At 56.0% G+C, this 11,462-nt stretch overlaps 1 protein-coding gene across 3 annotated transcripts in view; it reads right to left on the bottom strand.

Annotated features, from left to right (window-relative positions):
• Nucleotides 1–787: 787 nt before the first annotated feature.
• PARVG (parvin, gamma) overlaps nucleotides 788–11,462 on the bottom strand; it is a 25,742-nt gene continuing 15,067 nt past the window's right edge. The window contains exons 11-13 of one of the 3 annotated variants that reach the window (XM_010837592.1): nucleotides 8,525–8,626; nucleotides 1,559–1,631; nucleotides 788–1,104 (exon numbers count right to left, since the gene is read on the bottom strand). In XM_010837592.1, coding sequence (XP_010835894.1) covers nucleotides 995–1,104; nucleotides 1,559–1,631; nucleotides 8,525–8,626 — 285 coding nt within the window. In that variant the 3' untranslated portion in view covers nucleotides 788–994. Of the gene's footprint in view, nucleotides 1,105–1,558; nucleotides 1,632–8,524; nucleotides 8,627–11,026; nucleotides 11,309–11,352 lie in introns of those variants that run through there. The other 2 variants (XM_010837591.1, XM_010837593.1) reach the window with 2 other exon arrangements.

Here is an 11,462-nt window from a genome sequence, read left to right as displayed (position 1 = left end):
GGCTCTGTCCTTACAGAGACTCGGAGCTGGGAGGGCAGGGGAGGGGCCCAGGGCCAGCCGGATCCAGTCCCACTGACCTCGCCCACCGACCCTCACTCCCGCTCACAGAGCATCCTCTAGGTTTGTTCCCATCAGCTGTCAGCTCCAGGAACCCCTGTTCCATCCTGTTACAGGGACTTCTGCTTCAAGAAACATAGACAGCAAGTGCCAGTCTCCCTGGAGAGAGCGACGCGGCAGCTCCCTGGGGACAGACAGGGAGCTGGTTCAACCTGCAAACCAGCCACGAGGAAATCTCTGTGACTTCCGGGTGAAACTCACCACCGTGGCTGTGGGGTGGGCCTGGGCCTCGGCTCCTCTGGCAAGTAACTGAACGGACTTTCCCGAGGGTCACGGGGCTAGTTCTGCAGCCACGTGGGTCTCCTGCCTCTGGAGGGTGATCCTGGGCCCGTCACCCCCACGTGAGAGGCAGGTGAACAGCAGTAGCTGAGTGTGGCAGGCGGGTTTCTGCCGTCGGGTCAGCACTGACACCTGAGGGCCCTCCTACTCCAGGGTCAGCCCCTCAGCCCCCCTGAAGGTCAGCGATGCCAGGCCCCTCGCAGCTGCCTGGCGGTGGCCCTGGAGACAAGCTCCTGAACCCCTCGCCCGCCTGCCCCACGGGGAGGGATCCTGCACTGGGGCTCAGCTCATATCTGTGCATATTTAAGGGGGACCTTCCCAGGACATCGGCAGGCTCCCCACATCCCTCCCAGAGATCCATTTGTTAAAATAAACCAGGCGAGATCAGAGGTCGGCTCAGAATGAAACCACGCGTAATTGGGTTCAAAGATATTCAGACGGATGGAAACAGGAGACGGGGGAGGGCGGGCAGGCCACAGACACACGGGACAAGAGTGGGAGGCCCAGGGCTGCACCATGAGGAGGCCCTCCGTGGCCCGGGCCCTCCAGCGGCGCCCGGCAGCAGGCCGTGAGCAGCAGCTCTGGGGGGCTGTGAGGATTAATTTGGGGACCTCTGGGGCACCCCGTCCGTGCTTTCTTTCAGCTTGTGCTTGCGAAACAGGCTGTAGAGGACTCGCAGCGTGCTCTTGGCGTCCTTGTTCACGATGTCTGCGGGTCGGGAGAGAGCAGGGCAGTGGTCAGATCCAGGAGGGGTGACCAACTGTCCAGGTTTGCCCTGGACCAAGGGGTTTCCTGGGACATGAACTCTCAGGGCTAAACCTGGCAGAACTCCTAGCACACCAGGACAGCTGGTCAAGCGAGCCCTGAGTTCCAGGACCCGTCACAGGGCACAGCCACTGCCTCCTCCCAGGCACCCTCTCGGGGGGCCCCCAACACAGCACCTCCTCCAGACCTCGGCTCTCTGGACAGTCCATCCCCAGGGACCTTGGTCCCCCATCTCTTCCCCTTAGGACTGTCCTCCACTAAGGTGGGTGGGAGCCGTGGGCACGGGGTCCCCTCATAGGAAAACTCAGCAAACACCAGGCAAGAGGCTGCACCCACACCCCGCCCCACTCAGGGGCCCTGGCATGAGGCTGTCTGCCCACGAGAGTCCTGCACTCACCTTCAGGGTTGACGGGGTAGCTGAGGAGGCCTTCTTCCTTCAGCAGCTCCAGGGCCAGGGTGACATTGTGCAGCTACAATGACAAAACCCCGTCGGATGTTGGCAAGATGATTCATCATGCAGCCAGGGGGCCACTTCTGTGGGAAAAGGCAGTCCCCAAGGAAGGTACCCAGCCCAGGCATCAGGGAAGGCTTCCTGGTGGAGGTGACACCTGGGAGTGAGTCTTGCCAGGTGAGGAGACTTTAGCCAGGGAAGGAAGCATCCTGCCTTTTCTGATGCAGCCCCGGAGCCTGTGTGCAATCGAGACTCCCTCATAAATAGCTGAGTTCCATGGGTAGAGCATAGATGAGGAGACTGAGGCTCAGAGTGGCCATGGGCCCATCTGAACTCACAAAACAGAAAGTGCTGGAGTCAGGTCTGTCTCCCTCTGACACCTGCAAAGCAGCTGGGGCTGGAGGAGCCCATCCCAGTCCCAAAGCCTGCTTCAACCAGGCCAGGCGGTTCCCGTGGCAACCTAGCCAGGGGCCCGGAGGCCCGGCTGGCAGAGCAGCAGGTAAGCAAAGCCCACCCGAGGGTGCCTAGCCTGCTCCCAGTCCCCTCCTAGTGGGTCTGGGCAGATCTGGGTTGGACATCTGTGCACCAGCCCCCAACAGGTCACAAGTCATAGGTCGGACAAGGCATGTCCTGCCCGGGCCTTGTCCCCTCCTCCGTACAAGGGGAATAGCACATCTCCCAGCGGCCTCTCCGAGCTGACGTGTGGACCAGTGTGATGGTGGACCCAGAACTGGAATCCTGAGGCAAGACATGAAGGTGGAATAACGAAGGCAGAGCCGAGGCCTCCCTGCAAGTTTCTGCCACCCCAGCTCCTACGAGGGCTGGGAAGTGGGCTGTGTGGGAGGCCAGGAGCCCTTGAAAGACTCTCTCAGAGAGCGAGAGGGGCAGGCCACAGTCCTGGTCCAAGGACATGGGGCAGGGGTGGGGGGAGCATCTTCAGCCCACCCCAAGGACTCCTGCTGCCTCCCAGGCAAGGGGCGGAGTCCTCTGTGACAGCTGGCTCCCCGGAGGCTGTGTGGGGACCACAGGGATCCAGTGAGCAGGGTCCTTCTCCACAGAGGAGAGTTGAAGGAGCATCAGATGGACAGAGCATGGACTTCCCTGGTGGCCCAGTGGCTGAGACTCCGTGCTCCCAATGCAGGGGCAGGGGTTCGATCCCTGATCAGGGAACTAGACCCCACGCACCACAACTAAGAGTTTGCTTGATGCAACTAAGGATTCTTCATGCCGCAGCTAAGCCTACACAGCCTACACAAATAAATTATTTTTTAAAAATGGACAGAGTAGCAGAGCTGGATCCAAAATGCCGGGGAGAGGCTGGTGGCAGCTGGGTCACCAGCCCAGCAGGGCTGCCCCTCTAGAGCCCATCAGGAAGACCAAGGCTGTCACGGGTGCCGATGTTCCCCAACAAGCAGGTCACACCTCTGGGGAGGTGCAGACCAGAGGAAGCGAACCTCGGAGTGAGTGAATCAGCCCTCCACTGCCGTCCTGTCCCCGTGTCCCCAGGTCTTCCCCCAGACTGGAGAATTCTGGAAAATAAGGGTTGTTACTGTTGCTATTGGTTTCCTTCTCATCAGGAACACCATTCACAAGATGCACAGAAGGTAAATACCAGAGTGAAGACAGGACACTGGGCTGGGCTCTCCCACCTCTCAGCCCAGCCTTTGTGCTCACTTCCAAGCCTGCATCCTCACAGGATGGTCCAGGGGACAGAAGGGAAAAGGGGTCTGGGACCAAATGGCTTTAGGAAACATTGGCTTCCATAAAGTCCTATGGAAACCCTCTGCTGCAGGACTTCTCAGTGCCTTGAATGTGTTACAATGTATCCTGAGCTTTTGGACTATGCAGGTTTCCCCACGTGATTTCACCACAGGATCCATTTGTCACAGAGCAGCTCACGGGACCAGTTTCTCAGAAACACTTCATTCACTAACTTTAAATATTTATTGTTATTTGTTTATTTCTCTTAGTTGCAGCACGCAGAGTCTTAGATCTTCATTGCAGCACCTGGGTTCTTTCAGTTGCAGCCTGTATGATCTTTAGTTGCAGCAGGCAAAGTCTTAGTTGCGGCATGTGAGATCTTAGTTCCCTGACCAGGGATCAAACCCAGGACCTCTGCACTGGGAGCACAGAGTCTTAGCCACCAATCCACCAGGGAAGTCCCTAAAAAATATCCACTGATCATCTGCTATGCGCTGGCCACGCAACTGGGGCAAAACCAGACCTGCTGCCTGCCCTCGTGGAATTCGTGCTGAGTATCACTGCTGTCGACCCTAGAACAACGCTCGCTCAAGCTTCTTCGGGCCACGCTCCTCCACGATGCTCAGTCTGACCAGGAGTAGCTGCCCCAGGCTCCAGCCCCACTCCACCAGGCCTACCCAAAGCATTAGTCTTCTTGCATGCACAGTTTGAGATGATAAAAGGAAAACGACCATGTTCTGCGGAGCTGAGAGAAGCTCACAACCCAGGAGGGTGCATTCAAATCGTTCGAGAGAGCAGTCATTACACGTGGGAGGAAGCTGAAGGCTCCCAGCCCCGGAGTTTTCATTTCTGCAGAGCCAACGGTGGCCTCGCTCCTCCAACCCTACTCCGCTTCCAGCACTGAACAGCAACCTCACATAGACACCACTGGCATCGACACCAATGGCAAAGAAGGTCTGATAACGAGAAATTCAATTTCCAGAAGCCACACGACTGAGATAACAATTCCTCGGGTGTCCCACCTCCGGAAAGGGCCGCCGTTCTGCCCTTTCCAGTTGATGACCTCGTCAGCATTTTTGTTACTCATTCCTGCAGCTGAGGTTTCTTACAATAGCCCATAAAAGTGCATTCTTGGGGCCTGAGCTGAGAGGCTGCTTCTTTTCCCTCCGAAGAATGTGGCTCATCTTCAAAACGTGGTTCTGAAATCAGTGGAGTCAGCAGGCTGGCTGCACGCGGGGGCCTTGGAAGGCGGGACATTTGTCCCCAGCTTGTAACTGGGGATTAGGAGGTGAGCGAGATACGGGGCTCCAGCCTTGCCATCTGCTGAAGCTCCGACCTCCGAGTGACAAACAGGGGACCCCTGTGCTCCTTTGGGTCCCAGTTCTGAGCCCCTGGTTCCATGGGGGTCTGCATGAGACCCACCCCACTGGCTCCATGCTCTTAACCTTCCCTCACTGATCACACATGGGCATCCTGACTTCTGGATAAAAGTCAGCACCACGGTCTCAGCCTCGCTCTGACTCACCTAAGCCCTTGCTCTGACCCTGAAACTCTGGGTGAACCTCGTTCTTGGTCTCACCCTGACTCCGTGTCCCACGGGGCTCACCCTGGCTCCCCAGGAAGGACATGAGGCTGTAGTTCCCACTTTGTAGACGGATGAGCCTGGTCGTCATTCTAACCTCAACGCTAACTGGCTTACTTGCCCTGTCTGAAGTCAGTTTCCCTGGAGAGAAACAGGAATGGGAATAGTTCCTATTCAGAGGCCCGATGCAGGAAGGAATTGGTAAGTTCATCCACGCTGCCCGTGGGCAAGCACCTCCCTGGCTGGAGTCTCGTGTCCTCTCGGCCCCGCACACGGCAGGGGCCTCTGCACGGAGGCCACAGGGCCTTCTCTGGCAAGAGGGTGAGGAGGAAGTGACAGCACCGCGGGTCTGAGCCTGCACCTCGTGTGTCCTGCTTCCTCTCTGGGTCCCCTGCCACAGCCATGAGAAAGCCATGCCACGCTCACTGCTGGTCCCAGGAGGAGGCGCAGAGCTGAACCGCCCCAGTGACCCCCGCCCAGACGGCCTGGCACCCAGCCCATCCCAGGTGAGCGATGGAGCCTGGCCACGCCTAGAGCAGCCAAACCCAGACAACCTGCAGATCCACAAGAAGGAAGGTTTGCAGGTTTCAGCCCCTGGGTATTGGGTTGTTTGTTACACAGCGTTTCCACAGCAATAGGTGACTCACACAGGGGCCAGTGCAGGGGGAGAGTCCAGTAAGCGCTGACCGCTGTTTCTACAGCAGCGTCAAATACTGCACTGCTCCAGCCTGTTTGCTCTTCAGCCAATATCCCCGCTCTGGGGACTCTGAGCCCCAAATCACTCTTCCAGTCAAGAGCACCCCTGCCTCCTGAGAGGATGGAGATGAGACCCACAAAGATGGCCAAAAGAAGAACATGGGCTGAGGGTCAAGAGGTCAGCCCCAGTTCCAGCTGGGCAGCCCCGGGCATGTCCCACAGCCTCCGGGGCCTCAGTTTTCCCTTCTGTAAAATGGAAATACAACCCTGCCCTGCACTCCACCCCCCAGGAACGTGGAGTGAGAGAGAAACGGGGATAAGGGGTCTGGTGAGGCCAGACTCAGGTAAGAACTCTCTGCCAACATGAGAAAAGCTGTGGTTCAGGGGCCTAGCGGGTGCCCAGGAGCTCAGAGGGGATGAGGAGGTGGTCGAAGCCAACACCCAGCTAAGGGAGCCAGAGCAAAGCAGGAGGAAGGCGCGGCTGGGGGCACCCTGGCAAAGACCTGGAGATGGCAGAGGCCCAGGTGGCGTGCGGACCACAGGCGGGCAGTGAGGCTGTGGCTGGGAGGCAGGCCTGGAACATTCGACAGGGACCCTGGTAGGGGAAGGGGGTCAGGCTTGCAGCCAGAAGCAGGGTCAGATGGGGTTGCTGATATGTGGGAGCCAGGCAGAAACCAAGCTTGGAACTAGGTCAGGGCAACTGGGTCAGGGCCCAGGGCCCCCTCCCACCCCCCACTCCACCAGGGAAGGCCTTGAGATCTGAACCATCCTCAGGGCCACAGGTACATCAAAGGAATGGAAATCATTCCTTTTCCCAGAAATGCCCCAAGGCTGGCACTGGGAACTGGCACCCAGCCCTGCCTGGTGTCCCCTCTCTACAGAGGGAGAATGGAGTGCCCTCCTGCCCTGGGCTGCCTGCTGCTGAACCAGCCAGAGGGACCCTGGTGTGGACAGAGTCCAGAGAGGGCCACCTGGGGTCCTGGGCGGGCTGAGGGGACAAGGGACCACATGCCCTGGGTGCTTCCACCTTCATGATGCTCCAAACCCTTTTCTGTTATTTGTGTGGTCTGAGGGGCAGCAACCCACCCCAGTGTTCCTGCCTGGAGAATCCCATGGACAGAGGAGCCTGGCAGGCTGTTGTAGTCCATGGGGTCGCAAAGAGTCAGACACTTTGAGCGACTGAGCACAAAGGCCAGCAGGGCAGGGACTGTGAGCCCATTTTAGCCAAGAGGCCTGAGATACCAGCAGTGAGCTGGTGGTGGATTGAGGGCCAGAGCAGAGGCTTTGTCTCTCTGCCAAGTCTGCCGGGACACACAGCTCAGGACTGGAGTGAACCCTGCCCCCAGGGGCCTCGGTTTCCTCCTGTGGAGACTCATGAGCATCCCTTCCCTTCACCAGCAGGTGTCCCACATGGAGAGGACATTCCCAGCAGGGGAACAGACTGTGCAAAAGCCCAGAGGTGGGAGAGCTTGAGGAGTTCAAGGAATTGCAGAGACTCCACATGACAGGCCTGGGGGAGGGGGAGGGAGGAGCCCCATGCGGGCCCAGAAGCTGGGAGCAGTCAGGCTGATGCCCTGTCCCTTCCACCAGCATCAATCTCACCATTGTCCTTCCCCAACTCGGGCAAAGACACCCCATCCCATCCCCGCCTGGGCTAATGCAGCCATCTCCCAACCAGCCCCCCAGACTCCAGGGTCTACGTGGGAACTCCTGACTGCCACGAGGCCAGAACCCCTGCCACCTCTGATCCTTTGATGATGCTATTCCCTCCCCTGGGGTTCCCCAAGCCCTTCAGTCAACTTCAGGGGCCACCTCTCATGCAAGGCCTCTCCTGATTCCTGCAGATCGTACTAACCACATTTTCTTGCATTCAGGTTCCCCACCAGACCACCCACCATGAGCCAACACATTTCACTGCAGCCTGGAAGACCAGATATCACTGAGAGCACAGTGTTTATAGACTGAGGAGTCCTTGAAAGCAGGATCTGTGTTGGATCGTCTTTATGGCCATAGGGCCTGACACCAAGCAGGACCTCAGAAAATGAGGGATCAGGTGCATGGGTGCATGGGTGGGTGGACAGGTAGACGGATGGATGCTGGATGGATGGATAAGCGGATGGGTGGATGGATGATGTGTGGATGGATGGATGACTGACGAATGAATGAATGAATAGATGGATGGATGGATTACGTGTAGATGGGTGATAAATGGATGGGTGGATGGATGATGGTAGATGGATGGATGAGTGGATGGATGATAGATGGGTGGATGATGGATGGATGGAAGGATGGATAGATCAATGGGTAGGTGGATGGATGGGTCAGTGGGTGGGTGGATGGTGGATGGATGGATGAGTGGGTGGGTGGATGGATGATGGATGGATGGAAGGATGGATAGGTGAATGGGTAGGTGGATGGATGCATGGTGGATGGATGGATGGATGGATGATAGATGAATGGATAGGTGGATGGATGGGTGGGTGGGTGGTGGATGGTGGATGGATGGATGAGTGGGTGGGTGGATGGATGATGTGTGGATGGATGATAGATGGATGGGTGGATGGATGAATGGATGGTAGATGGATAAGTGGATGGATGGATGGGTGGATGGATGATGGATGGATGGATGATAGATAAATGAATGGGTAGGTGGATGGATGAGTGGGTGGCTGGATGGATGGATAGGTAGATGAATGTATGGATGGATAAATGGGTAGATGAACTGGGTGGATGAGTGAATCAGCAAGTCAATGGATAGGTGTAAGAGTCTGCAGGTGAGATTGGTGGGTGGATGGGCAGACATATGGACAACCAAAGTTTCCTTCACCCTTTACTTTACCTGTAAGTGAATGAATGAAGACTGATCATGCCAGTTTCCTAGATCTGAGCACTCAGAGGAAGAGGTGGAAAGGAAAATCTTTGCAAAAACTTACCATTTCTGCAGGAGAGCTGGGAGTGAGATAGAATTCCTTCAAGTGCAGGAAGAAGCCTTCCAGCTGTCCAATCAGCAAGAGTAAGATGACGCCATCTGCAAACTACAAAGGAGGGGACTGAAGACAGGTCACCTGGAGGATCCCGCTCTGCCTGTTACAGGCTGTGTGACGATAGAGGTCACACAGCCTCTCTGGGCCTCGGGTTCCTTTTTGAGAAATAGGGATGACATCCTGGACCTTGCGGTGTTGTTGTAAACAGCAGCAGGTATAAAGCAGTTATTGGCTGCCTAGCACACAGCACATGCTTGATGAGATGAGCCATTTTTACATTTTCTGTGAAATAGCCTCAAATCATTTTTTAAACCACATACTGTTCCATGAGCTACAGAGGCTCAGGAGAAAACAGAGTTAAGTGTAAAACTATTCCATCAGGGAAAGGCAGAGAACATCACACCGGGCTCATTTTGCTGGCTGTTACATTCGTATTTGTCTGTTCTGTCTGTACGTTCAGAGATAAATCCATCACCCCGGCATCAGCGCATCATATGCTAATATAATCCTATTCAATCTCTTCAAAGACACAAAACACAAGATTGAATATTGGAAGTAAGTCACCGCTAGAAGTCCTTAATGGAATTGCCTCGTAATAGGTCTGTTTCCATGCTGTTATTTTGGCCCCAAATCTTGCCTGCTAATGTGCCACTGAAACACCGGGGACTTTAATATCCCCCTTTATGCAACAGTCTCTAAATACCACTCTCACATGTGCCATTTATCCCGCAAACACCTTTATTTTACCAAGTGAGACATAAAGATGAAACAGGCAGAATGTAAACCCAAGACATCATCTGTTCATACCCACATAAAACACAATAAAACCACAACTTTCCATTGTGCGTCCACAGTGTGTCAGTGAAGTGAAAGTCGCTCAGCCGTGTCCAGCTCTTTGCGACCCCATGTACGGCACAGTCCATGGAATTCTCCAGGCCAGAATACTGGAGTGGGGAGCCTTTCCCTTCTCCAGGGGATCGTCCCAACCCAGGGATCGAACCCAGGTCTCCCACATTGCAGGTAGATTCTTTACCAGCTGAGCTACCAGGGAAGCCCAAGAATCCTGGAGTGGGTAGCCTATCCCTTCTCCAGTGGATCTTCCTGACCCAGGGGTGGGACTCAGGTCTCCCGCATTGCAGGCGGATTCTTTACCAAATGCCAGGTAATCCACAAAACGCCCGATGGTCTCCATCTCACTTGTTACTCACAGTTCTATGAGAGTGGGATCCTGCATGAGGTTCAGAGAAGTCCAGGTCCAAGGTCACACAGCTAAGGTGAAGGAGGTGTGCTCAAGCCCAGGGGCAACGTGGGCCCCCCTGGCTTCAGAGTCTGCCACCTCTACCCTGCTGTGTCACCAGACCACGTCACACATGGGCTTCTCATGTGGCCACTGTGCAAGGTGCTGATGGCGCACAAACTGGCCTCAGCAGCCTGGTTCAAGTCCCAGGTCTACCACTTGGGCTTACCAGGTGGCGCTAGTGGTAAAGAACTCGCCTGCCACTGCAGGAGACATAAGAGACGGGTTCGATCCCTGGTCGGGAAGATCCCTCGGAGAAGGGAATGGCAACCCATTCCAGTATTCTTTGCCTGTGGAATCCCATGGACCAAGGAGCCTAGCGAGCTACAGTCCATGGGGTTACATAGAGTCAGACACAACTGAGTGACAAGCACCACTTAGTCACTGTGTGACCTTGGATAAGTTCATTAACCTCTCCATGGTTAATGTGCTTATCTGTAAAATGGGATAGTAGCAGTTCCCACCTAAGGAGGCTGTTGGGAGGAGTCAGTGAGCTGACACATGCAAAGGGCTTTGCTCACAGCACAGGGCAGGGCTTCATCGGATTTGGCTCCAGGCACAGGGCTATATAAACCCTGTTCCCCACTGGCTAATGACAGGCTGTGTCTGAGACATCAGCAGCTCCAGCTAAGCTCACCATTAGCCATTTGATGACCTCGCCACTGGTCCCCCCAGACCATGTTGTGTAAACAGAAGCCAGGTGGCCCGAATCCTGCACCACCATGTCCAGTTAATGCCCCCGGGGCCCAGCAGGCTCCACTGCTGCACTGAGGGGCCTGGGCTGGCCATCGGCTTCCCTGCCCCCAACTGTGTTAAGGGAAATCAGAGGCATAAAGTTGTGGTGGGAGGCCACGGTCCACCACAGGAGGCTGGCAGCTCAAGATTCTACTCCTGCCCGGGACTGTTCAGCGTCATCAGCACTGTGGGCCAGGAGACTCGGGAGCCCTCGGACGCGGGGCTGTGCTGACACCCATGACCCCACCAGGCGTACGTGTGTGCATGCTAAGTCTCTTCAGTCATGTCCGACTCTGCGATTCCAGGCTCCTCTGTCCATGGAATTCTCCAGGCAAGAATACTGGAGTGGGTGACCATGCTCTCCTGCAGGGGATCTTCCCGACCCAGGGATCGAACCCAGATCTCTTACATCTCCCGCACTTGCAGGCAGGTTCTTAAGCACTAGCACCACCAGGGAAGACGATGCAATTGGACAGGGGACCCTCGTGTGTTTTGAGTCATCGTATCGGATAGTCCAAGATTAGTTTGGGGGAAAACGAGCTGCAAGGCAGTTGTTTCACAATGCAAGTGATTAACAGCACAGACAAACCCTGAGGTCCTCACTTCACGGGACCATTGTCCTGCCCCTGATTGGCTGAAGTCCTCACTTCACGGGACCATTGTCCTGCCCCTGATTGGCTGAAGTCCTCACTTCACGGGACCATTGTCCTGCCCCTGATTGGCTGAAGTCCTCACTTCACGGGACCATTGTCCTGCCCCTGATTGGCGATGCTGCCTCCATGCAACACCCCCATTGGAGAGGAGGACCCCAGGTTTCTGAGAGGTGACACCCTGGGTCGCACAGGGTGGGCCAGG

The sequence above is a fragment of the Bison bison genome, unplaced genomic scaffold (assembly GCF_000754665.1).
Source record: "Bison bison bison isolate TAMUID 2011002044 unplaced genomic scaffold, Bison_UMD1.0 scf7180017864079, whole genome shotgun sequence".
Lineage (NCBI taxonomy): Eukaryota > Metazoa > Chordata > Mammalia > Artiodactyla > Bovidae > Bison > Bison bison.
This window is presented reverse-complemented; position numbering and strand designations above follow the sequence as displayed.